Raw genomic sequence first — 27,654 nt, 5'->3', positions numbered from 1 at the left:
TTTGCTTGGCCCACACAGTGTCTTCGCATTTTGAGGTGACTGTCTTTGGTGCAGATATGCCCTGTTTAGCTGATGCCCTCTTCTGAGTGAACACCACAGTCTTAGAGACAAACTGTGCCCCCTGAGGAGCCGCCCTGGCTCTCCTGGGCTTCTATAGGGGTCTCATAGCCCCCCAGAGAACTGTGCTGTGTTAACTCACAGGCATCTCCCCAGCTGGGCCGTGCATATCTGAGGGCAGACCCCGTCTCCCCCTGTTCCCTCCAGCATCAGGAGAGTGCTCACCAAGGGGCAGATCTCAGCAAATGCTTCCTGAAGGACAGAATGTTTTCTGTGGAAATGTATTAAAAATTCTCAGAACTGGCTTTAAATGATTTTTTGGAACATGTCTCTCTGGAAAATAGAAGTACGCTAAATATCTTGGGATTTAACAAGACATGCTAAATTCAAAAGTAAAAAAATGGATTGCTTAATAATTACTAAGTGCCTAGGATGTGCTTGAAACTATTGCTGAGAGACATACATCTATAAAACTGAGGCTGCTAGCTTTACCCATAATGGCCCCAACTGGAAACAATCCAAATGTCCCTAAATAGTGGTACATCTGCACAGGGGAATACCACTCAGCGATGAACGAAATGAGCGGCACATGCAGCAACTAGGGTGAATCTCAGAAACATCATGCTGAGTGAGAGAAGCCAGACGCTACAGAGTAAATACTGTGTGACCCCATTTAATCTAAATTTTAGGACAGGTGACGCTAAGCTCCAGTGACAGAGAACAGATCAGCAGTTGCCTGTGGTTTAGAGTGGGGCTGAGACTGACTGCCAAAGGGCATGAACAAAGAAGGAACTTCTCAGAGTGACAGAAAGTTTCTATTTCTTGATGATGTTGATTACACGAGTGTGCAAATTTGTCAAAACTTGAATACAATTAAAATGAGGGTATTATTATATGCTACACTTCAATAAAATTGACTTAAACAGGTAAAAAAAGAGAGAGAGAAATAACTAAGAAAAGAAAGAAAAACAAAAAAGGGGAGGAAAGAAAGAATGAACCCAAAGCTGCTAAACTTGTTTAAAGATATACATCTCTGGCTCTAACTGGTTTGGCCTAGTGGGTTGGGCATTGTCCCACAAAGTGAAAGGCACCAAATCTGGGCTGTAGGGGGGCTGAGTCACCTGGGTGATTTGATATTTCACCAAAAAACACTGTAGGAGACTTGATGTGTGAGTAGGTGCATTGTTGTGATGAAGGTGCCAGTAATCAGTTGCCCATAGCTGTGGCCTTCTCAATCATCTGAATAATTTCCACAGAGGCATGTATAAGCTTAACACAAAATTTAATGCAGATTCATTGCTCTCCTCGCTCAGTCATTTTGAATGCGATGGCCACACAGTACACATGATCACTCAATGACGTCTACTGTCCCCACTGACTAGTACAGTGAAGTCAACATTGTTCACACATGCACATTCCAGTCCACTCTCCTTGGCTGCCAGGTTACATAGATGTCGCACAAACTGTTCTCATTATATTAACAATGGTTGGCCTTTTCCCAGAGAGATCTTGTATGTAGGTGAGTATCAGTGTGTTTGTGGGGGCGGGGGGGTGCAGGAATTGACATAGTAACAGACCTGTTCCCGTGGTGTTCAATATAGTTTAAAAATTTATTCACTCAATTATAGACATTTAAGTTCTATAAGACCTTCCAATGGAACTTTTATGGGCCTGGAACAAAATTGAGATATAATCAGTCCAATGCTTAAAAATATAATTTCTATCTTTGCAAAAGGAACCAAAAGCTACATAGCTTTGGGAGCTGGGAAAGAGAATTTGTTCCATGGAAGATCCCAGCTTGGCATTCTTGGCTCCACGTTCTGGGAACAAAAGGGAGGGGGCAGGAAGGAAAGGGGGCCCCTTCCACCCAATCAGGGGCTTCCCGTCACAGCCCCCATGGAAATTGGTCTCCATCCCAGCCAAAGGGACCCACTAGGAAATGGCATCTGAGGTTAGAACAGTGGCTGCCTGGCTCAGGTAAATACAGGGCGGGGGCCCAGAAGAAGCAAAATTGGCAGAATATTTTAAATAGAACAGAAAAAAATTGCTTTGATTTATTCCCAAGGCCAAGTTTCTAATTACATGAGTTTTAAACAAGATGTGTGTCCATAAAAGGATGCAAGATAATGAAGACAGCCAAAGCCAAGGCCAGGTTCTCCGCAGCCTCTCCCCTAGCCGCGTTCTTGGGGTGGCAGGCCACTTGCCTAGCTGGGCTCGGCCCCAGACTCTGCTCAGACTGCTCCTCTTTGGTGGGGCCCTGGCCTGCCCCTCCCGAGCTACAGCGAACGTTTGATACCGGGGCATTCATACCTCTGCCCCGGCACTTACTGTGTAGATTTGTTGTGTAACACTGCCTCTCTCCCTAAGGTCCCCGAAGTGTCATGACTATCTCTGTGTCCCTGCAGCACCCAGTCAACTGTCCAGCACAGCCTGCCCTGTTCAGACAGGCACCGAGAGGAGAGTGAGTGCTGGCAGTGCCGCTCGGCTGCCTTTCTCACCCCTGGCTCTGTCCCCGCCCTCCAGCCCTCAGATGACCCCCACCCCTTCTTCGGACTCGGAATCTCCAGAACTCTGAGTGTCCTGATTACGTCTAGAACAAATGTTTACAGAACAAATTCTCCACCACTTGCCCCCACCTTACCTCTCCAGACTTTTCTCAATCTCTTACTAAACCCACGCTACACCATGCTCTTTGCCGTTCCCCAAAGCATCCTGCACTTCCCTGCCTCCGCACCTTTGCCCAGACCTTTCCTTCCGCCTGGATTGTCCTCCCCTCTTTTCTATCTCCAACATATATATATATTTTTCAAAATTTATTTTTATTGTATTTTTCCCATTACCATTTGTCCCCTTATATCCCTCCTACATATTATTATGGCATCCATAATTTTTCCTTTGTAACACTTACATGCTATAATGATGTATTTATTTGGTGATTACAAGACAGAAATTTTATGAAGGCAGACATTCTGCTTCTCATTTTGTTCACCACTGTACACCTAGTATCTGCTACTGAACATAGTAGCCTTTCAGTAAATTTTGTTTATTCCCTGAGAAATTAAAAATAGAACTACCATGGGATCCAGCAATCCATATTTGGGTATTTATCCCAAAGAATTTAAATCAGGATCTTGAAGAGATATTAGCATTCTCATGTTCATTGCAGTACTATTCGCAATAGCCAAGGTGTGGAAGAACCTAAACATTCATTGGCAGATGAATGAATAAAGAAAATGGGGTGTACACATACAACGGAATAGTACTCAACCTTAAAAAATGGAAAGTTCTGTGATATACCACAACATGGATGAAGCTGGAAGACATGATGTTAAGTGAAATAAGCCAGTCACAGAAGGAGAGATACTGCATGCTTCCCTCTATGTGAGGAATCTACAATAGTCCAACTCAGACTCACAGAGTGGAGCGGCGGATGCAGGGAGCAGTGGCCTGGAAAATCGGGAATTACTATCTAACAGGCACAAAGTTTCCGTTAAGCAAGAGACCTGTTGTACAACATTGTATCTATAGTTAACAATACTCTATTGCACACTAAAAAAATTAAGAAGGTAGATTTGCATGTTAAGTGAATAAAATAAAATCAAATTAAAAATAAAATAGAATTTGGTTTAATGAAGTGAACTGACTCGAATAAGAAGTGTAACTGATTTTTTTTTTTTTAGTAAGTTAGAGGGTTTAGTTGTGTGAATAGTACAGTAAGTTTCTTTTCAAAAATAGGCTGTTAATAAATATAGGGAGTACAAATTGGCTCAAAATAAACATCAAATAACTGGGATCACTCAGGTATTAAATACATATTTTCAAAAACAGTCACTTCAGTTAAGAATAACAGCTGCTTCGGTTAAACATGTGCAAGGAGTCCTTGTATTGTTTCCAGGCTGAGTCTACTTTGCAAATGGAAAAGGCTGTTTCTGAAAATGTTACTGGGGTTGGTGTAGAATAGTAGCTAAAAATAAATGCTTGCAGCAAATATTTACAGAGCTCTGTCAACATTCCTACACTGCTCTGAAGGCTTTCTATCAACAGAATCTCCTATAATCCTCACAATAACCCTGTGAGGCAGGTACTATTATTATCCCCATTTTTCAGGCAAGGATACAGAGACTCAGAGAGGTTAAATATTTATCTTACCCAAGGTCACACAGCTTTCTCCCGGGGAGCCAGTATTCAAGCCCAGGGACGCTCCTCCGGAGCCTGTGCCTTTATTCACTGCACTGTACCGTATGTACACCAGAATAGTGGGATTAGAGATCACTTTCATTTTTTATCTTTTTTTAAAAAATAGTTTTTCTAAGTGAATATATACTATTCCTGTAATAAGAAAAAAATAAGCATATTGCAAAAATTATCGGTCCATATGCGACTAGGCTAACAATATTGAGGGGGTGTTTACAGTGGTAGGGGTTGGGTTTCTAGTGCTTTCCAGCCTATGGCCACCCTGAGGGAGGTGTAGTGTCTACATGAAGAGGCAGCCCCAATCAGCTGTGCTTGTCAGAGCAATGGGAACAAGCTGTGTGCAAACGAGTCACAGACACTTAGCTCCTGCGGACCCCGGCTGCCTCCCCTGGCTTCTCCGGCTGCCTCCCCCTTCCTTCCAGCTGACCAGACACAGCTGAGCAGGGTGGGACGGGGCTGATCCTATACTCACCCACCCAGATCAACAAGGCTGCCCAGAGAGGACAAATACTGTGGCCTCCACATCTGCACAGGTGTCCTGATGTTGTTTCTTTTTGTGGAGGTTCAGTGTCCGTTCACCCAAGGTGTTCGGTTGGTAAAGGTGTTCACTTGGAGAATGTAATTAGCAAATAATCCTTGCCGTTACAGAGCTCCCTGCCTCACCGTGCCTGGCCTGCAGGCGATTTGGCTGCGGAATACAACACGATTTAAACGAAATCTAGGAGGGGCTTGGGGTTTATCCTCTATCTCCTCTCCCTACTCCTTCTACCTTTGGAATTTAGTCCGAGAATTAATTTTTCCGTGCCTGTTTTCTCTTAAAATTAACAAGCTGGCCCAGAGCCTGGCTCTCCGTCCTCTGGAAGGATGTTGTAAAGATAACGATGAGGCAGGTGGTGTGCACGTGACCCTGAAGGCCCCACGCATCACAGCTTCACCCCGCACCGTGGATGGGGAACAGAGAAAGGCTCTGCTTGAATATTTAGCCCAATAAATGCTGCTGCCTCTGCTCACGTGACTAAGTAAAAGGGGAAATTGGGTTTCATGTCTCATTTTGCATCTCAGATTAAAAATAAGGTTAAGAGGCAGGTCCACGTAAAGACAACTGGACCCTAGAAACAAACAGCAACATTACAAGGCATTTTAGGCTCTTTGTTGGAGACAGAAGTTGGTGAAAATCTACCAAGAGAAACCTGCAAGTCCTGGCTCAGTAAGCCATTTTACTTTGCTGGACCTTAGTTTTGACATCTATCTGATGGGTCAAATGATCAGTAAGGATGCTTTCCAGATCTTAAATTAAAGTTATATATGGTGGTTCTGAACATTAAGCTTTTCTAAAATAAAAAAGGAACCTCATATTTTCAGGAAACTCAATTTCATGTCTGTGTAGTAGACATCAACTAGTTACAGTACCAGCATAAGAAAGTAAAAATGTTTAAGTGGTACAGGAATACTCAATGATTAAATCTAAATGATAAAATTATCAAGTAGCAAGTTTCATTTTATTACGTTCATTCCACTGGACTCATGTGCTATGATATTTTGGGCTGGTCTGAAGGTACTTCATGTTTCCATAGGGATAGTTAGTTGCCCTGAAGTTTAATTCACTTGACATCAAATTCTAAACAACTCCACTGAAAGAAATGACCAGAAGAAAAGTCAGAATTTCAGACTTTCAAGGATGCTTAAGAGGTCATTAGAGCCAACCTTCTAGTATAATTAACAGAATCCAGGAATTGAGTGTCATGCATGTGGAAATTTCCCATTCCTCATTTTCAAGTGGCTTTGTATACCACAGGCAAGAAAGTCTCAGACAATATGTCTATAAATCAGCCAGTTTGTACTTGCACTGGATTTTCTTGAGGCAAAATGCCAATGGTACACAGGCTCTGCCCAAGTGCGATGAGGCCAAATGCTTACAAACAAGACCTCAGTGCATCTTGTCATTCTGTGGTTCAGAAGGGCAAAAAGACAATGCTTCTTCAAGCCACAGTTTTCTAAAGAGAAGTGTTAAACCAAGAGGATGACAACTTTGGGATCAACAAAGGGCTTGTAAGTGACCCTGACCTTGAACACCCTGCCCTGCCCTGTTCCTCCTTTTAAACATTCCCAGAGTTGCGTGAGTGTTCTGTGAACATCTGGACCACAGCCAGTCCTGAAGTCCAGCTCCAGCAACTAAATGATCAGCTCACTTGCTCCTAAAGCCAAACTATTACTCAGAGCTAGTTATTTCTGGGTTCATGTCATAGATGGAAAGACACAGCGAGTCAGTGGGGACCATGGGAGTCCACACTGGGTTCCTTATTAAAAAGAAATGACTCACTTATTTTACTAAATAAGAGTTCATGTAGTTACCAACAGTGTTCCAAAATGGTCAAATAACTCCAAAAAGGAAATACTTGGGAAAGATTTGTCAATATCAAAAGATGCTCAACCACACTAATAATGAGAAATGAAAATTACAATTATAATGAGATGCCATTCACCCATGAAATAAAGTAAACATAGAGCAACGATAAAGGGGAAAAAAATTGGTAATGCCGAGTGAGGAAGGATGTGTGGCAACAGGCACTTTGGCATCGTTGGTGGGATTGTAAATAGATCCATCTTTTACAGAGGGCACTTTGGCATAGGCTACACAGTCAAAGATCACAGTTCCTTTTGATTCAGCAATTCCACTACGAGGAGGGTATCATAGAGCGACATTTGCATATTACTGTGCGAAGCTGTCTACATGCACTGTAGCACTGCTTGTGACAGCAAAAGAGTAGAAACAGCCAGAATATCATCCACCTAAAGGACACCAGCTATAAATGTTGGCACATCTTTATGATGGAGTAAGAAGGGGGAAGCTCTAAAGTCTGACATGGATGTGCCCCAAGATTCTCTGTTAAGCGGGAACATCTGGGTGCAGAGCCGCGTGCAGAGGACTATCCCACTCTGGGAGGAAGCCCGAGAGACTGCTGGCAGGGTTTGCTCCGGGACAGGAAAGGAGGGTGTGGGTGGGACAGATGGTCTTCACTATCTAACATTCTGCAATTTGAATTTTTGGTCCCAATCCTGTACACACATTTGCACAAAGCAGCGGTGCTCCTGAAGAACACCTGAGAAAGGTGAAATGCTCAATCAACTTGGGCTCTGCATTGTGATTTGGATTCAGACAGGAGGTGGTTTTGAGAGAGAGACTAAAAGAATCCAGGTGAATTGGAGGTTTCTTGAGGAAACTGCTAAGGTGGCACATGTAAGAAGTATCCCCAGAAAAGAGAGGGAAGATGTTGGCAAAGAGAATCGGAAAGGTGACAGGAGCTGGGGCCCTGGGCCGTCGGAGAGCACCCCTGGGCCATTCTCTTCAGCGGCGTCCCCCAGCTCCAGCCCTCGCCCGTGTTCCCCTGGCCTCCTGTCTGCAGCTCTGCTGTCAAGTCCAGATTTCCCCTTTACCTCGCCCTCCTTTTTTGGGTCCCTGGAAGAGCCAAATCCTTGTCTGTCTGCATCTCAGGACGCGGCCTCCATCTGCCTCCCCGGGAAAACTCTGAAACACTTGGTTGATGCTGGTCAGGCTATGCCAGGACCACCCCCGATCCACCACATGAACAAAGACTACCATCCCCGCCACTTATTCAACAGGACTCTTGTGCTCAGTTACTAATACACGTTGTTTCTCTTCTAACAACACTGGGAGGGAGAGTTCCCTTACTTCGCAAAAGTATAAATTGAGGGTCCCATAGTGAAGGGGGTTGCCAGGACTTGAGCTTAGCTCAGCTTCCTCCGGGGACCACCGTCAGCTTGCCTGCCCCTCTCCACCTCCTCCCCTGCTTCCATGGAAAACCCGGATGCAGCGTGTCAGCATCCACCTGCTGGGGATGCCTGCCTGCCCGGCACTGGTGCCTGAGACCGGACTTGTGCCCACACTGCGGGTCCCCTTGCTCTTCACGCGCTTCACAGCTCACGTCTGTGGAGTGCTCAGGCATTTACACAGATTTTTCAGATCCTCACAAGATCCAACCCTGGGAGGGAAGTACTCTTCCTGTTTTATAGAGAAAACTGAGGCTCATGGGTGGAGTAACCTGGCCAGGTCTTCCAGCTGGTAGGTAAGTGGAGGAGCCAAGGAAATGGAAAAACGTCTCAGGCCAGTGTTTCTCAGCACGATCCTGCGCCTCTCCTGCCCAGAAGCCTTTACTGGCGCACAATGATCAAGGGGGAGCGGGCTTTGCCACATAACAATTGGGACAGAGGATGTGTAACAATGTCTCCATTATAACAGTGACGTTATTAAACATTTGAAAATACAAATGACAAATCTTTTAAAAATTCCTTCTTTATTTTTCTTTATGAGTTCCTAAATATCTTAGCTTCCAAAGAGGTCTAGAGTGGTTTGGGGTGCTTTGCCTCAAGAGAAGATAGCAGCATCAGGCTGGGACTCTTGGTTGCCCGCCTACCAGGCTAAAGCAAATAGCAGTCACCTGGTCCCCCGTGAGGTAGTTACCTGTGCTCCCTTTCAAAGCCCTCACCTGGGAGGCCGCGGGTGAGCCACAGGGCACAGCCCTGTGCTGGGCCGCCTCTCACCCCGCCCAGAGTCACCCCTCTTTCACTTGCCTCACCATCCTGTCTTCTGAGGGAGCATTCATACTGGTGAAATGGAGACAAGGGCCATCACTCGAGTCCATTTTGGTGTTTTCCAAGTTTGTGATCATGTTTTCTTTCACTTGGTTAGAAGGCAGCGGAGTGCACAGGAGGGGCAGGCTCAGCGCTATCCCAGCACTATTCCTCAAAGTGGGGGCCTCCTGGATCAGAACTCTGGACAGTCAGCTTTCTGGGCCCACCCCAGAGTCCCCTGGAATAATCTGTGCTAATTGTTTATCCTTGAGGCCAGGAAGTGGTGTGCTGTTCCCTAGAATAACTCATCATTCATAGCCTCATGGACTCCAGGGCAGAAAGGGAGCTGAGGGAGAGGGTGACCTGAGAATGTGTATGACACAAGAAATGACAGTGACAGCCTGGTGTCAAGGGGAGACAAAATCAACCAACCAAATGAACCCACAGAAAAAAAAAAGGGAGCAGGCCCAGGGCTTGCTTTATCCTTGCTCAGTACAAGAATACCTGGATGTTCATAGTGATAGTTCTGGGTATTCGAGTAAAGGTTATGAGATAATTGTTTAATGGCTTCCTGTTCCTCTCAGAATCAAACTGACATGCTTCCCTAGGGTCAACAGCTCACATCAGCAGGCCTGCCCGACCCCACTGCCTGTCGTGTCTCCAACCTTCCCTGAATCTGCCGGGTCTTACCTACCCCCGGCCTTTGCCGGCAATGCCCTTCCCCCAACTCCCTGCCAGACTCGTCCCTTCATTCTTTGGGTCTGAGTCTAAATGTCACCTCCTCAGAGACCTCTTCTCACTATGCATCTAAAGTAGGAATGCCCTGCCCTGACTGGATGGCTCAGTTGGTTGGAATGCTGTCTATTATATCAAAAGGCTGTGGGTTTAGATCCTGGTTAGGGCACATGCCTAGGTTGCGGGTTTCATCCCCAGCAGGGGTGTGTATGGAAAGCAACCAATCGATGTTTCTCACACTAATGCGCCTCTCTCTCTCTCTCTCTCTCTCTCTCTCTCTCTCTCTCTCTCTCTCTCTCTCTCTCGCCCATCCTCTCTAAAATCCGTAAACATCCCCAGGTAAGGGTTAAAAAAATAATAATAAATCAGGCATGCCTCTGATGTGGAACTCAACTATTATTTCCTTCAAGTCTTTGTTTCAACTTGCATTTGGGCCCATCCATTGGCCTCTGGTGTACACTCGAGGAAGGCAGAGACAGGGCCTATTTTCCTGCTGTTAAAATGAAAGCGCCTGGTACCTGAGAAATAGTATGTGCTTAAGAATGGACCGGGGGCGCCTAGCAGAGTGTGGTGTATGGCAGACATTCAATGTAAGCAAAACTCTCCCCCTTCCCACCATCCTTTCAATGAGAATGCAGGACAGTGTGTACTGTCTTTCCGAAAGATTGCCATAAAAACCTGCTAACAAACAACCCTCAGAAGTTTTGGTATTTGTAGGGGCAAAGCATCAATTACATGGAAACTTGCCCCACACGGTAGCTTTCCCCAGTGCTGCCTTTTGTGTGTGTGTTTGGCGGGGAGGTATAGAGAGCTGGCGGGGGACAGGTACCACTGGTTTGTGTCTTTGTCTCTTGTGGTTAACAGCACATGCTCTGGAACCAGGATGTCTGGTTTGAATCCCACTCAGCCACTTACTAGTTGCTTTGGTTATCGGTCACCTTAAAACTTCGTGGCTTAAGCAATTTACTGTTTTCTGTGGTCTGGGGATTGACCGGGCTTGTTGGGTGGTTCTTGACTAGGGTCTGTCAGTCAGATGGTGGTTGAGGCTGGAGACCGCTGAAGGCTCCACTGAGGTGGTGATCCATCATGACGTCTTCCCTCACATCTCAGCTGGGTTGGCTGGAACAGGTGGAGGCCGCCTGAGCCTCCTGCCTCTCGGTGAGACTAGCTTGGGCTTCCCTCGCAGTCTGGTGGGCTCAGGGTGATTGGACTTTTTAGATGGTAGTTAGCTTCTCCAGAAACCCAGGTAGAACCTTTAGGGCCTCTTATGATTTAAACTTGGGGAGTCATAAAGAATCACTTCTGCTGAATTCTACTGCTCTACTGACCAAAAAATAAGTCAGGAGGCCATCCTAGATTCAAGGGGAGAAGACTAACCAGGGCATGAATAATGGGAGGTGTGGTTCATGGGGGTGGGTATGGTGGGAGCAGCAGGCAGGTTTGGAGACTAGCTACCATACTGGCTATAGGACTGGGGGCACATTACTTAACCTCTTTGTGTCTCAGTCTTCTCTCCTATAAAATGGGATAACAGTTCCTACTCCATAAAGCTTTGGTGAAGAGCAAATGAGTTAATAATATACGGAAAGCACTAATTAGCTATTATTACTCAAAAGAGTAAGGGGCAAACATTTTCTCTGATTTTTCACTGTCTCCCAATGTCTGTGAAGTGTTTTATGATCATGAGCTGCTCTATATGGAAAGTAAGAGAATTGCTCTTCTCTCAGCTTCCCCCAAATTTTGTTTTTCATTTAAGAGTCTAGGTAGGTTTAGAGTTTGGGTCGAAGAGGTCATTCATTTCTCATGATCAAGTACACATTTAAAAATATTAACAGTAATGAGAAATAGCTGCAGGGGCTTGGCAAATGCCATCTGAGTCACGGTAATGACGCACTCACATGAGGGGCAGAAGCAGCAGCACTTGTGTGTGGAATTTCCTGGGCACTGGCGGAAAAGGAGCCTGAATGTGTTTGTCAGCAAACTTCCCCCCAAACAAAAAGAAACCAGGATTTCCTGCTGGAGGCCAAGGAAACGAGTGATGTCCAGGACCTCACAACCCAACTTCAGACTGGCCTTAGCACTGGCCAGAAAACAGGATCTGACAACAAATCATCAGCGGTCAGCCCCAGCCCCTGCGGATGGGCACTTTTCTGTTGCTGCCAAATTCAAACAAAGCTCAGAGACAAGTCATTCAGCTCAAGCTCTAAATATAAAAATGGCTTCATAATCCATCCAAGCCTGTGGACATATGATCTGTTCTACAGAATTCTCTACCATGCCATCTACTACCTGGTACCCCTCAATATTCCATGCAGCCTTTAAGACAAAAGCTAGTCTCCTGACATGTGTGCTCACCCGCCACGTACCCAAGTTCCACCCTTGAGCACGACTCACACTCCTCCAAAGGGCCCTGAGCTCACACATTTTCCCTGGTTCTTGTACACACTCTTTCTGCCCTCTGGGAGAGAATAACAACAGCAAGGGCAGCCGCAGCCATCTTTCCCTGACTACTGGTGCTGCAGTGAGAGTTGCTTTATCATCTTGCTCTGTCTGAATGCTCACATTTACCTGGAGGCTCTGATCAAGAAGACCCACTTCATCGGGTCAGACATGTAGATCAATGAAATACAACTGAGAGTCTAGAAATAATCCTTCACATTTATAACCAACTGATTTTTAGCAAATGGGCCAAGAAAATTCAATGGTGAAAGTTGAAGTGACGCTTAAACGACATGGGTTTGAACTATGTGAATCCAGCTATATGCAGATTGTTGTCAATAAATACATACGGCACTGTAAATGTTTTTGTCTTTATGATTTTCTTTTCTCTAGTTACTTTATTGTAAAAATACAGTATGTAAGACATATAGTATACAGAATATGTGCGAATTGACTGTGATGTTATTGGTAAGGCTTCCGATCCATAGGAGGCTATTATTGCTAGTTAAGTTTTTGAAAAGTCAAAAGTTCATGCAGATTTTCGACTGCCCACGGAGTCAGTGCCCCTAACTCCCATGTTATTCAAGGGTCAGCTGGGTTGTCTTTTCAACGAATGCTGCTGGGACAACTGAATATACATGAAAAGAATCAAGTGAGACTCTAACTTCATACCATCTAGAAAAATTAACTTAAAATGAATCAATGACCTAAATGTAAGTGCTCAAACTATAAACCTCTTAGAAAAAATATAGGAGTAAATTTTCATGAGCTGGGTTAGGCACAAGTGACAAAAATTAAAATAGATAAATTATATGTCATTAAAATTAAAACCTTTTGTGTTTCAGACAGTACTATGAAGAAAGTGATAGACAACCTAGAAAATAAGGCAAATTATTTGCAAATCATATATTGGACTAGTAAATAGTATAAAGAATCTTAAAATTCAACAATAAAAAGACAAATAATCCAATAAAAATTGGGAAAAGGATCTGCAAACACATTTTTCTAAAGAAGATGCACATGTGGCCAACAAAGTCCAGGAGAAGATGTTCATCATCAGTCATCAGCGAAAAGCAAATGTAAACCGTAAAAAAAAAATACCACTTCATACCTACTAAAAACAGCTTTAATCAAAACAACAGTGTTGATGAGGAGGGGGAGAAACCAATCCCTAATGCACTTTTGGTGGAAATATACAACAATGGAGTCATTTTGGAAAACAATCTGGCAGTTGCTCAAAATATTAAATATTGACTTACCACATGATCTAGCAATTCTGCTCCTAGGTGTATATCCAAGAGAATTAAAACCATAAGCTTTTACAAAAATTTGTACATGAATGATTACAGCAGCATTATTCATAACAGCCCAAGGGGTGGAAACAAACCAAATGTCCATCAACTAATGAAAAAGTAAAAGGTGGTAGAGCCATACAAGGGAATGCTATTCAACCATAAAATGGAATGAAGTACTGATACATGCTATTACATGGGTGAACCTTGAAAGCATTGTCGTAAGTGGAAGAAGCCAGACACAAAAACCACATATTGTATGGTTCCATTTATATGAAATGTCCAGAATAGTCAAATCCATAGAGATAGAAAGTACAACAGTGGTTGCCAGGGTCTGGGGGGTGAAGGAGAATAGGTGGTGATTGCTAATGAATACAATCTTTCTTTTTGGAGTGAGGAAAATGTTCTAAAATTGTGCTAATGGCTGCAGAAGTCTAAATATCCAAAAAAAAAAAAAGTCACTGAATTTTTTCTAAAGAGAGAGAGGGAGAGAAAGAGAAAATGCAAATAAAAAAAATAGGGAAAGAACAGCCCTTTCTCTTAGTAGCTTTGCTGACTCTGCCCACCTCCCACCTGCCCGCCCCCCACAGCGGGAGGCTGGTGAGGTCCCTTTGTTCACTGAGTTTCTTGATCAGAACCTTTATTAATGTACAGGGTCAGAGGGTTTGTTTGCAGGTCCAGCCACACCAACAGCGTGTGAGCACTGGCAGGGCCGGTGTCTCACTCAGTTTGAATCCTGGCATCCAGGACAGTGCTTGGCACTTGGTAGATTATCAACATGTATGTGTGTTGAATGAATAGCTTCTAGCATGCCCCTAATATTACCCATTGCTTTTTTATACCATCACTTCTAAAATAAAGAAGTGCCAAAAAGACCACAAACAAATGCTCGCAGACATCACATTGCTATCTTAAATTCTTTTTCCATGAAATATTTTTTAAACTGAATAATCAATTAGTGTTATCTATTTTCTACTTTCAGTGAGACATATGATTTCAAAATTGAAAAGCAAATCATCAATAAAATGACCGAGATAATGTGGAAAAAAAGTAGAAACACATCCAAGAATAGCATTTTCATTCTCTGAACAACAAACTTCACATTTCAAATAACTTGACAAAAATTTCCCCTACTCTGTGAGACAGAGATTTTATGAGACCAGAAACCAATATAAACCAATATGAAGGTTAATTAAATTCAGCCTTTGAAAACTCTTTGGCCATCAACCATAACACTACCATACAATGAGATAATGAAGATAATAATAGCTCATGTTCACTGAGCACTTACTATGTACTAGGCCGGGCATTATTTTCTGTGTCCTATGTATTAACTCAGTTACAATATTATGTGATAAGTACTATTACCTTCATTTTATAGAGAAGATTAGCAACTTTTTCAAGACCATATGGTAAGTGGCTGGAACCCAGGAAGTTCAAACCATTGTCCATGCCCTCCCCACACTACGTAGGACAGCCTTCAGGGACTTTAGTCCCTTGACTGGACCGAGGAAAGCAATTTGTTTGATTCTGGGTTTACAGACTGATAAGTGTAGATTAGAGAAAAGCTCTGTGGTGCTGCTGAAAAGCTGGGACTATCCTGAGCTGCATCTGTAACCGCATGGTGACCGGGATGAGGGAGGGGATAGCGCTACCGCACAACAGGCCCTGCCGTTCAATGATTTCTTCTCTTATTTATCATACTTCCCAAGTGAGGCCTGACCTTCCTTTTTCCGGGGGTACCCGGCAGGCATCGCAGCCCTCTCTCAGGAACTGTTCCAAGTTCAGCGCTTATACCTACAGCCTGGCCGTGAGGTCCACCTCAAGGACAGGCTCCACCTGCCACCGCTGCCCTGCCCTTGGAGCTGTTGGCCTCTCAAGTCTCTATAATCCACTGCTTCTTAGAAGGGTCTTGGCTGCTGTTGAACCTGGCTAACAGCTTGCTCCAAGCCTTCTCATTCTTCTAGGAGAAAAGATGTTTGTTTTGTTTTCTTCTCTAGTCCTTCTTATTCCCAAAGCCGGTGAGGAAAATCACTCCTCTCTAGACATCTCTAAATGTTCTCTCACCTTTCTCAGGCAGCCTTAAAAATCCAGTCTTTTGTCTTTCCAGTTCAAAAAAACATGCCATGCATGTATGTTTGTACTTCCCTGATTATGGTTTGTTTTTGCCTTCTCTATTATTGCTGCACCATTATTAATTATAGCTTGGCTTTTCCATGCCCTATTTCCCAAGTCTGCCAATTTGTTGGTGATACTATGTTTGGGCACCTCAGCTGTGCTGACAGACCTTTGAAACTGCCTGTTTGTGTTTACCTATCAGTATTCAGATGTCTTTTTAATTTTTGAGGACTACACTTAATGCTGCCAAAATCAGGAGGACCTAAGGCTGTCTGTATGGAAATGTTAAAACATTAATCAATGGTTTTGATATTGATGTTATAGTGTGTTATGTTATTTGAAGTGCAGTGAGGTCCTTTCTGTTTCATGTATGACTATTACTTATTGTTTTTACTAGCCATATATGTTTTGCCCTTTTATTTTTCACTATCTTTGTTTTATTCATTGACTTATAATGAAAAGGGCTTACAGAGAGAAGAGCTTAAACACTGAAGACACCCTCTACCTTTTATGTGACAAGCTGTTGGTCCTGGGAGAACAGGCACATCTGTTAGAAAATTCAGATCAAGAGTTTTTTTTCTTCTAGAGTTGAGTTTTTAAAAGGGAAAAGCTGCACTATTTTTATTATGAAGTCCAGTCTGTTGAAGAATACACAGAACCTCATATCCAGGAAATCACAAGAATAATTATTTGCTGTTCAAACAGCAGCTTCCAAATGCTAATGTGCTAAATACACGGAGAAGCCCCCCAGGTGCCACAGCGGAGGTTTTCACCGTGTTCTCCTTGCCAGACGAGGCCTCTATGATGGAGCCAGAGCCCAGAGGTTTGTACCTAGTAGCTGGGAACACACTTGGGTTCATGCCAGGTCCAGAAATAAATCCTAGATGATGTTTACATTCAGCACGAAATAAACAGTATTTCAGGACCCAAACAGTCCAGGAGCCAGGAAAAAAGGAGAATGAGAATGAAAACAAGGAGGTGTGAATACATGTGCTCTTTTCTTATTACATAAGAGTCAAAAATCTGGATGCTGTCTTCAGAGGCAAAACACGTTTCTCAAGAGTGAGCCAATCAGATTTCACACACCCACTTTTGAGAAAATTACCTAAAGAATCTTAAGAATCCAGATATTCTTTTATTGGCTACAAGAAGAGAATCCAGAAAAGTTTGTAGGACTTATAGGTAGCTATTACTTGATTAGAATAAAATTATTATTATATCAGAACATTTTAATCCCTGCTTAATGGGAATTCTTTACGTTGGCCAAGAAAGCTACAGTTTGATAACTAAGCTCAATCTTTTGTTCCTGAAGATTTTATGCCAACTGTAATTAAATGAAGAAACATCTGAAGGGTAATGGGTTTTTATATGGAGTAGAATACTAAAAATTTTTCCAAAATCAATTACCCTAGTGGGTTTTATTTATAGACCTCCCAAACAGGAGACTTACTCCCCGCCAAATGCTGGCTCTGCATTCTGACTTTTCTGGAGCACAGACTCGGGAAGCAAGGGGTGCAGTGACCTGATGTTTAGGGTCACTGTTAAGATTCTGCTAATGAGAAGACAGTGCTAGGACACATTCTACTGGTAAAGGTCACATCTGATGCGAGAGTTGGTTTACCGCGTTTCACCCCAAAGCTAATATTGCGTAATATTAACTATCATGTAGAAATGTCAGGTGTTTCTTTTCATCACTTAAAACTTTGGCCTACAGAAGAGCAATGTCTGTGAGAGGCCATGTCCTCTTTGTAATCACACTCGCCTCCTCTACTCAGCCCAGGATACAAAGGAACCAGCCTTAGCGTGTCATAAGACAGAAGCCTGAACAGGGAAGAATGAGCCGCAGGTGAGGCGAGGCACATGACTGAGCCCGGGCTCAGGGTCTCCATCTTTGCTTTCACTACTAAGGCATCAGCACTCCTTCCTAGAGATACGCCCTCACCAGGCCATCTGGTCTCCAGAGCTCTGGGGCGCCTGGGCAATGCCCTGGAGGTTCCCGAGGGCTGCCGGTGATGACGGAACACCAGCTCCCAGTTCAGGTCCCTCCTTCCCCACCCGACCCCCAGCAGAGCAGCACAATGCTCTACCACTCCACCTGCCCCCTGTCTTGTCCCACGCCAATGGGGAGAACTCTGGGTGTGGAGCAGTCAGTAGGTCCACCTGGGGAATGCGCATCAGTCACCACACACTCACCACCTCCTCCTGCCGCGGCACCACACGTCCAGCATGTGCTCAGCCCCAGCTGCACAGCTCTGGAGGCTGGAGGGTGGAGGGTGCACTGGGTCCACACGGCAGCCTCCCCTTTCAGCAACTGCCTGAAGCACTCGCCCTCTGAGCCTATTCTCCGACAGTGGCACCTTGTCAACAGATGTCCACTCCCCAGATGTCAAGCTCTGCCACCCATCTGCCCAGCCGCAGGGGAAAGAATTCTCACCATCCTTGGAAGGCTCTGCTTTCCAGGGGGAGTGAGGACGAGGAGGGTTGCCTTGGCCAGGGCTCAGCTTCTGTCTGTGCATAATTATGTGTAACTTAGATACAAATCCTAAATGATGAGCACAGGGTAGGCACACAGAAAGGCTTAATACACGGTGGCCGTTCTCATACCACTCTCATGGATACGCACTCCAGGGAGGGGCCTTAAATGTGTAAGGGGGGCCTACTTGATGAGACTGCCTGCGGAGGGTTAGCAGGCCGGCTGCACGAAGGGGCACAAGGGCACAGCAGCTGCCACCTTTCCTCTTTCACAGAGAAAACACCCGTAAGGGAGGCGCAGTTTTGCTGAATAAGTCAACGCAGATGTTTCAAACGTTATGTACCTCCTACCTCATCCCATGTTGACGTAAATGCTGACAAAGGTGGCGCTGTGATTTAGGAAGCTGGAGGGATGCAACGAGATATGAGCATGTGTGAAAATGTACACTGAAATAGTTTAAGGGGGACCAACTTTAAAACAGTATATGTTCTTGGGGTTAGCGTGTTGGAACTGTCAGCTGAGCAACTCCAACCACCAACTGTGCCCAAACACGGTACTGGGCTTAAGCTGGGAACCCTGGCCCCATGCGTGGCGCTGTCACTGTTTGTAGCTCTCGGTCCTTCCTTAGCAGCTGCTACGTCTGTCAGGGTGGTGGGGACCAGGCGACTGACTGGAACCATGGATGCTATTTCTGTGCATAGGATGTGAGTAAGTACACATCACAGTAAGCCAGACCAGGACATGAGTCAGATTATTATAAAGTGTTGAAAGGAACTGATCTCCAAGGCATCCTGAAAGCATCATGCGTGCTACACCCTGGAAAGGGGCTACAGTTTGAAAGACACTTATAATTACTAAGCAAAGGAGAATTCCTGAAGAATAGGGGCGATTGGAATTGGCCAAAGGCAACCAATGAAAAGAAATGGTTAAGGTTGACGTTACAATCTAGAGGTCTTAAAACTTAGAGGTAAAAAGAAAGATTTATTACCAGGACCACATATTTCTCTAGCATACTTTGGCCATACAGGTAGAAGTGGTGAAATGTGGGCAGCTTGGAAAAGCCATGGAACATGGGCTTGCTTATTTTCCTTTTAAAACAAAACATTTTATCTGCAGAGAAGTTTTCATGGGGCCAAGTTAATGGTCTTAAATTGGCTCTTCAAAAAAAAAAAAAATCTATTGGCACTGATGTGTAAAGCTATGAAAAAGATGCCTATGTATAGCACTATTTATAGAAAAAATATTAAACATCGCAATATTCACAAATTAGTTAAATAAACTATGTCAAGTCCCTTTGATGGAGCCTAAGCAGCTGTTCAATGGAGTAAAGTAATTTAAATAAACTGGCATGAAGTGATGTCCGTGATAGACTGTTAGGCAAAAATCAAGTTGTAGAAAACGTGCATAGTAATCCCACTTCTGTTAAACGTGATATATATGCATATAAAAAAGTCCCTAATGAGCCAGAGAAAACCATTAATGATTGTTATTTGTGACAGAGGTAGACTTTTGTACAACCTACTCATTGTTTGAATCCTTTACAATAAATATTACTTTTATAACAGAAAATAAAGCCTACAAAGATATTTATGAGAAAAGAACAGCATTAACTTGACTTTTGTGGTAAGTGCAATGTTCTCCGTGGCCTCAGGGCAGCCTAATGGCCGCGGGGTCCCTGCCCGAATGGCTGAAGGTGCAGCAAGGCAGGGCCGAGCTCGAGCTTGGCGAGTCCACAGAGGCTGCAGCCAGCCAGCCAGCCATGAGAAAGGAGGGCATGCAGACCAAGGAAGCGCTTTGTTTTCCTTGTCAGGGGACCCTTGCTGTCTAGCTCTTTGCGGCCTCTGTAACTACACTTCTGCTTCAGAAGCACTGAGGGAGCTTACTGCATGACCATAACCTATGGCCGTGACCCCAGACAGCTCACTGCTCAACCTTGGCAAGCCAGCACTCGCAACACAGTTCCAGCGTTCAAGGGGTGATGAGGAGTTGCCAGTGGAAAGTGACAGCAGCAATTCCTCTGCTCTATCCTCCCCCTCCCTGCAAAGCCTGGGGGAACTCTCCTTTGTTTCAAGGGCCCGGATGAAGGGAATTTGACCTGTGTCGGTGACCACAGCAATCCATCACGGTGCCCTCCCAGTCATGAATTTCCTTTCTCTAAGTAAACTGTGTCCTCTGGTCTGCCCCAGATGTCCCATTTCTCCAAGAGGGTGGGAGAGAGAACAGGCCCATCTGTTTAACCACAATGCAAGCGTCTGGAAACAGTTACTGCCTCAGCCCTGTTTTCTGAAGGCTAAAGACATCCAGGCGTCACTGTTCTTCACAATCATTTTATATTCTTCGTCACTCCCCTCTGCATACCTTATAGTCAATCTCTTTTCCTGCCCAAGCTGCCCTTAGGTAATTCCTGGTCACCCTCCAGTTTCTGGCTCAAATGCACATCTTCTGGGGAGACTTCCCAGCACCCCATGGCCAGGCCAGGGCCCCTTGTATCTTAGATACAGTCGCCATCTCAAAGTGCTTATCCCAACTTGCGTTCTCCATTTATTTCCGTGAAAACTTGATTAACATCTATCTTTCCTAATAGAACAGAAGCTCCGCAAGGGCAGAAACTGCACTCGTTTTTGCAGCACCCTCAGTGCACATGTGGTGGTGCCAAGGACACGCCAGTAACCGCTTCCTTGATGGAAGGATGCTGAGGAGGCAAATGGGTGGGTTATGTGCCATCGGGGGAGGGAGGAAGAGCAGCTGGGAAGTCCCTCTCCCTTGTTGTCATTAGTTTGCCTCCTTTATTTTTTTGTCATATGTGTCCAAGTGAATGGTTAGCCAGCCTTCTTGGCTATTTCTTGGGGCCTTTTCAGCTCTGGACCCTGGGGCTGCCTGGGGATCCTGGGGGTGTCCAGGAGCATGGAGAGAATAAGATAGGGACAGAAATCTGCTGCCAACAGCAGACAGCGCCTCGGCCAGCACCGGGGTCGGGAGTGAGGCAGGGTGGGCACTGACCTCGGCTGATGCGCTGCTTCTCCCCAGACAGGATGCCAGGGCTGTCGATGATGCTGATGCTCTTCAGGACCTGATTGGGCAGCTGGGAGCACATGAATCTGGAAGAAAGGGATCCAAGTGGGATTAAAAACTGCGTTGTAGAGTGTTTTAACAACGAAGCTCCTTGGTCTTTCCAGGCTACTGATGTCATCTGCTGTAAAGTGGGGGCTTGCAGGGGGTTGATGGGACCTCCACTGGTGCTACTGTCCATGGGGCAGGTATGGGAGGGGCTCTGGCACCTGCTGCTAAGTGCCACCAGATCCCTTATTGCTCACTGTGATTTTTGCTAACACTTATTGGACACTTAAATATTTCACAGCATCATCTCATTTGTTCCTCGTATTAACCTCAAGAGGAAGAAATTACTGTTAACCTCAGAGAGGTTAAGTAACTTGCTCGGAGTCGCTCAGAGCTGGGCCTTCAGCCTGAGCTCTGAGAGCCTGACTCCAGAGCCTGGCGGCCTCACCTGCACCTCCTCCATGCCGCTCCTTGGCCAAGTGTCCCGGACTTCTCCTCACGGGGAACCCCATGCCTCCTTCGGGGTCACTGCCCCATTGGTCTGGAGCATCTCGAGCTCCCCTGCCTGATCCCTAAAGTGACCTTGGAGGTACTGGGGCCTGTTTTCACTGTCTAATGCCATAAGAATTCATCACCCAGCCTGGTGCTTTCTGTGGCTTCAGGCTCAGGGTGCAGCAGGAACCTGTGGGCAACCCCCCAAATCCTCCAGGTGCTTCTGAGTCCTAGGAGTGCCCTACAAGTGGACAAATGGGCAGAGTGGGGGAGGGACCTGGCCAAGCTTCCCCAAGCCTCCTTCCTTGTCCATCACTTCTCTTCTCTCTCCTTCTGCTCTCCCTCCTAGGCCTCACAGAGGTAGAGGGGAGAAGCAAGAAAACTGCGGCCTGGGGATCAGCAGCCTGGGCTCAGGTTCAGTTCAGCCTTTGCCAAGAAATTGCTGTGGGACCCTGGACAAGGACTGCGCTCCTCTGGGTCTCACTTTCCTTATGTGTAAATGAAGACACCTGGGCCAGGAGCCGGTGAGTCTTTTTAGCTTTAATATTATCTAACTCGAGAGGAACAGAGGGAAAGGCTTTGTTCTCCACCCCAGGCAACAGAGCCCGATCTTTTTTAGGCACTGTGTATGTTTTAAAGTAGAAACTGTATACATCAATGCTAACTTCTCTATCTGTGTGGGCAGAAAGCTCGAAAACTCTTGGTGAAGGCTCAATTCTTCCATTCAGTGGAACTGGTGGGATTACTCAGAAAGTAAATATGCTGGGAATGCAGGACAGCGAGGCCTGCCCCGCCTTCGTGGTGCACCGGGAACAGCACAGCAGGCAGGCTGGAGACTGGGGTGGGGCAGTCCTGAGCTTTTGCTGTAACTACTGACCTTTCAAGACAGCTTTCTTTGAAGGTGCTCAGGACAAGTGCTCATATATTTTTCCCTAGATTTTCAAGTCAGCTCAGGATGATGCAGGAAAGATATTATGACCATTTTGTAGCTAGGAAAGTTGAAGCACAAAGCAGTTATGACATCTCGAGGTCATGCCAGTAACGCATGGCTGGCCTGAGAATGCGGCCTAATAGTTCTGATGTCAGCTGAGTAGAACTCAACCGCTAAAGTTAAAAACCTCATAATGTGAAAAATAAAGGGTCAAGTTAATTTGAGAAGTCTCTCATTTCTGATTTTTCCTGCCCCTCCTGCACCTGCCACATTTACATTTATCCCACTGTTCACTACTCAGAGAGATCTGTGAGAGTAAAGTGCACAGGGCTTGCCAAGCATTCTTTGAAAGTTCACAGAATTAAAAAACACCACGTTCAATACTCTAGAATTGGGGTAGGAATGGAGTTCTGAGCAAGTTTGTGATGGATGGCGATTCTTGTTAGTAATGACTCAGTCTCTTATCACAGTTCTGTCCTTTCTATCAGATAGCTAGAGACATTTGGCAATCTGAAAAAAATTGCACATATATGGAAAAGCATTCCTGGGACAGGGTGACCTTTTTCCAAAACCACTTAATATCAACATTTTCAAAACATAAAACCCCTGGATTCTATTGTAAAGTTAACAATGAGATTAAAAAATATATAAACTGCCCACTCCTTCTTGTGCAAAGTGACAACGTTTTACAACTCCCCTGGCTCCTGACACATCAGCAGAACAAAACGTAGGAGCCAAGAAACAAGATGCAGTCAGATGTAGTGAAGTTACCACACAACAAACAAGGGAGCAGACTGCGGGGCCAGGAGGGGTAACTGCAGGAAAAGAGGAGGAGAAAGAGGGGGAGAGGGAGGGGAGACAGGGACAGCTGAGAAGGCTCTAACACTCTAATTCAAGGAGGAAGGGGAAGAGAAGGAAGAAGGGGTAGAGCGGGGTGGGGAAGAAAAGGGAGCTCTCCACGGACACCCAGGGAGGGAGTGGCTGGGATTGTGTGCAAAGAAGAAAGCGCATATGGAAGGGGCACAGAGCACAAGTCAGCTTACAGACCCCTTGGAGTTAGAACCACACACATCTTCTTAAATAACTGTAATCAGAAAAAGCTCTGAATGCACTGCTCTTAAAGCAAACCTGTCCTGTCTTACTTTTAAGGCTATAAGAACAGAAGATAAAAAGCAAGGTTATTTGCTGGGTAGGTCACAGTCAGCCATGGGTCAGGCCTTCCCTACTTAGGTGTGTCTGCTGAAATGTTTCCAAGCACAGATTTGCTGTCTGGGATGGATTTCCTACTCCCTCCTCCAGGATGGATTTCCTTCTCCTTCCTGGAGTGACTAACATGAAGAATATCCATGCCTTGTTTTCTATATTTCATATGAAATATGCAGACTGTGCTAGTTAAGCCCTGGTGCCTCACACAAGCTTTTATAAAGTGTCTCCCTCACCCAAGGCTGACCAGATACCTTTTATTTTCTGATAAAAGGAGGGCAGGAGGGGCCAAGCCCTACTCTGGACCCCTATTACCTGTCACCCCCACAACAAAGGCAGGCTCAGGGGCAGCAGGGGGTGAGTAGGTAAAGGAATGGTCTGGGTTGTAAGGTCCTAGGCCAGCAGCTGGAGCCCAGCAGAACAGTATAACATGGTGTGAGGGGATTAGGGTTCTTAAAACTGCCTCCAAACACCGACATCCCAGTTCATGGATCAGCATTTTGAAAGAACCAGGCAGTACCTTAACACTGCTTTTGATTTCCAAACAAGGAGTGATATCTAGTAGTTAACTCACTCAGTCCTCACCACAACCTCAGAAGAAAGAGCTCTGTGTTATTTTACAGAGACTGCGCCGCAGAGGAGTCACAGATCACTACTTGCCACATCACATGGCTGGTAAGTGACGAGCTGCTGGGATGCTAAGCTAACAGTTCCGACCCCAAAGTCCAGGTTCTCAACGACTAGGCTGCTCCTACCATTTCATGCATTTGAACCACAGCTGTGTACCTTTATCACACAGAAGGCAACATCCTAAAACAAGAGTGGCATACCATAGTCCTGAACTCCCCACCAAAGAGGCCTGTATGTGACTTGTTCTCAACCGGATGGTGAAGAGCAGAGCAGGAAACAGGAAGCGGAAGATCCAGGCTCTGGTCATCTTCCTTGCTCACCCACCTTGTGACCTCCTGTAGGTCTCTGAGCAATTCTGAGGACTCCCAGGTTGTCATTAGGTTCAAATAAACCTAAGCTTCACTGGAGAGCGTATGGAGCTACTTAAAAGCATCTTCTTTACCTGCTCACTTTATTGGTGTATTAGACCAGAAAGATTACACGACTTCCTATTTACACAGTAAATAGCATATAATATACAAAGACTTGTAATAATTTTAATGGTCCTACTACATATGGCAGATCTAACCTTCCACTGCCCAGGGGGAATTTATTTTAAATCTACACTATAAAAAGCTCAAGGTTACCCCTAGATCTTATGGAATTACCACTTTCACAAGTAAAAGATGGGTGAATATTGGCAATTTCATGTGGTTCCACCTCGATATGTACCTTTGTAAATGAAGCCTCGCTGTCCTGGGGGAAGGAGGAGGCCAGGTGCAGCGTATACCAGCCAGTGCCAGCGCAGGAGGTCTGCCCGCGCTGGCAGGAGGCCAGGTCCAGCACTGCACAGGCAGCTGCCCACAAAGGACAGCGGGCCACGGCCTGGGGCTGACACGATCCCGAGGTGAAAGACTGATGGGGAGAGCTTCAGGGAGTTTATTATGGTAAGCACAGCGCACACGCACACACCAATTAATGATCCAGATTAAAAAGTCTGCTGGTGAATCAAGAATTTGCTGATGGAGACAGCATGTGTCTGGACTGATGTTGTGTACTTGTATTAAGTCAGTTTTTAAAAAATTCCCAATGATACTAAGTGACTATGTAATACTTATAATCTAAAAAAAAGTCTATTTCATAAAGCCTCATTTAATTACAAACACAGAGGTAACAAATAGAATGTAAGTCCAAAAATACACATATGTATTCTATTATTGCTAAATTATTATACCAAGATAAGACAGTATTTTTTTTTTAATCATCACCATCATCAGGCCTGGCGAAAATGACAGGCGCACTAAAAGTACTGTTCAGATTCCTTCAGTTTAAAAGGAAGTTTTCAAATTTAATCCCTAAGGCCAATGATTAAAGTTATTTTTTAAAGAAATTGAGGCAATAAAGAAGTAAATGAGATTAAGAATTTCTGGAAGACTACAATTTAACATTATATTTTATGCTAAACTAAAAACAATGTCTGTAGTTATCTGAATTTGAAAAAAAGAAGACTAACGTTTTTGAAAAAGTAGATTAAGGGAAAAGCATAATATCCAATTCAAAAGCAGGCTGGAGGGAGAAATGTCAGAAGCCAATTCCTGACCCTTGTTGAACCGACCGAAACACACTGGTATCTGTCTCCCAGGGCTCATGGCCCCAGGGTGCTGTTGGTGCGTCCATTTCTTCCCCTGTGACATGGAACGCTCTCCTGATGACAGACTTTGTAACCTCAATAACCACATTCCCATGTAACAACTCCAAGACTGGCCCACCTGTGGAATTCCGCATGGAAGTAAAGCAGCACGGTGAAGTTGTAGAATGTCACATTAAAGTCATTTCCACAGAAACATTTTGTTCTAGACACAACTCCTGCTTTTTTGTTCAAGTATGGAATTTCTACAATTTGAAGCTGCCTTTCTGGGAATTTGTCTACATTTCTTAAAAATGCACTGTAGCCCTGGCCAGTGTGGCTCAGTTGGTTAGAGCATCATCCTGTGACTGAGGGATCATGGGTTCAATTCCTGGCCAGAGCACATTCCTGAATTGCGGTTTGATCCTCAGTGGGGGTGCATTCAGGAGGCAGCCGACTGATATTTCTCTCTTTCTCTCTCAAATAAGAATAACATAAATATTTTTAAAAAATGCACTGTAGACTCCCTGTTACTTTCTTAGGATTGAAACTCAGGATCCACTGGTTTGCTCAATGCTTTGAGGCTGGTGTCACCCCCCAGATGTCATCGGGTGCCACCTTGGAAAGTACTATACTCTTTTAAAGATGCTGCTGCAGGTAGACACCCAAGCCAACGCCCTATAATGAGGGGCCAGGATAATGGAACCTATCCCATGGGTGACTGGTGGTTGCTCAGTGGGGAAAGGGGAGTTCCCCTCAGCAGGCAGACAATCCTCTTTCTATTAAGTATTGTATTTTGACCTCGTTCCCAGAAAGTATGATATGTAAAGAAGAAGTTTGCCTGCCTTTAGAGGGAACCTGCTGATATTCCCACAGGGATGCTAAAATTACATCCACACATTTGCGCGCCCGACACTAACTGACTCTATATAAGTGCTGGGGTGAAACAGCAGTGTTTTTGTCATTGTCGGTGGGCTATATTAAAGACGGCCTTACAAGTCAGATGGGGGGAAGAAGGCAATGATTCTTAGTCTAAACATTATATTGTTGGGCAGCTCAGTACAGCGGTCACCAGCAGGACTCTGAGCCAGATGGCCTGGGTTCCAATCCTAGCGCTGCCACCCAGTTGGGTGACCCTGTGGAAGTTAAATCAACCTCTCTATGCAGCAATTCCTCCTGTGCTGCGGATAATATCAGCACCTAGTCACAGGGTTTTTGTGAGGATTTAGAGCTAATATACAGTTAGAAGAATATCTGATACAGTAAATGCCATATAATTACTTGCTATTATTTTTTCTATGTATTCTGAATTCAATTAACAACACTTGATTATATAATGCATGGGTTTTCAGAAAGTTTTCAATCCTGAGATAATGAACTTTGCCATTCAAAATCTTTCCTAAATGCTTTGTTTTCATCCTCATCTGCTAAATGTTTGGGATCTGAAAAAAAAAAATATCCTCTTGGGAAAGTAAATCACCTGTCAAAATTAAACAAACTAAAAGCCACTCTTCTGGTTTGTCCCATGTGAATATGGACTTCACAAAATGGGAACTTGAAGAAAGTTATAGCTCATTTCTTTTTTAAGGCTTTGTCAGGCAAAAAGAGAGTAAGTCTAAGGGCAGTGCGAACAAAACCACAGGACTCCAGGCAGCCTTCCACGGAGAAGGGTGCTGTGCCCTGCACTTCCTTTCAGGGCCAGTCTTGGGACAGGAAGCCTGGCTACTGCTTGCCCCGTGACCATAGCTTCCTGGGAGGCCCCGATGGCGGAGCTTCTGGTCCTACTTCCCCTCCAGTGTGGGTCACTCTTTCCCACTCCTTCCTGAGACTCTGTTGT

General features: G+C 44.9%; 1 protein-coding gene across 1 annotated transcript in view; it reads right to left on the bottom strand.

Annotated features, from left to right (window-relative positions):
• Positions 1-27,654, bottom strand: part of EHD4 (EH domain containing 4) — a 68,883-nt gene that overhangs the window by 23,175 nt on the left and 18,054 nt on the right. The window contains exon 3 of the mRNA XM_054565553.1: positions 20,899-20,996. Within this exon, the coding sequence (XP_054421528.1) occupies positions 20,899-20,996 (98 nt within the window). The remainder of the gene's footprint in view (positions 1-20,898; positions 20,997-27,654) is intronic.

The sequence above is a fragment of the Pteronotus mesoamericanus genome, unplaced genomic scaffold (assembly GCF_021234165.1).
Source record: "Pteronotus mesoamericanus isolate MK-2021 breed Mesoamerican mustached bat unplaced genomic scaffold, CSHL_Meso_final contig_164, whole genome shotgun sequence".
Taxonomy (NCBI): Eukaryota; Metazoa; Chordata; class Mammalia; order Chiroptera; family Mormoopidae; genus Pteronotus; species Pteronotus mesoamericanus.
The sequence above is the reverse complement of the archived record's forward strand: the minus strand, read 5'-3'. Positions and strand labels throughout refer to the sequence as shown.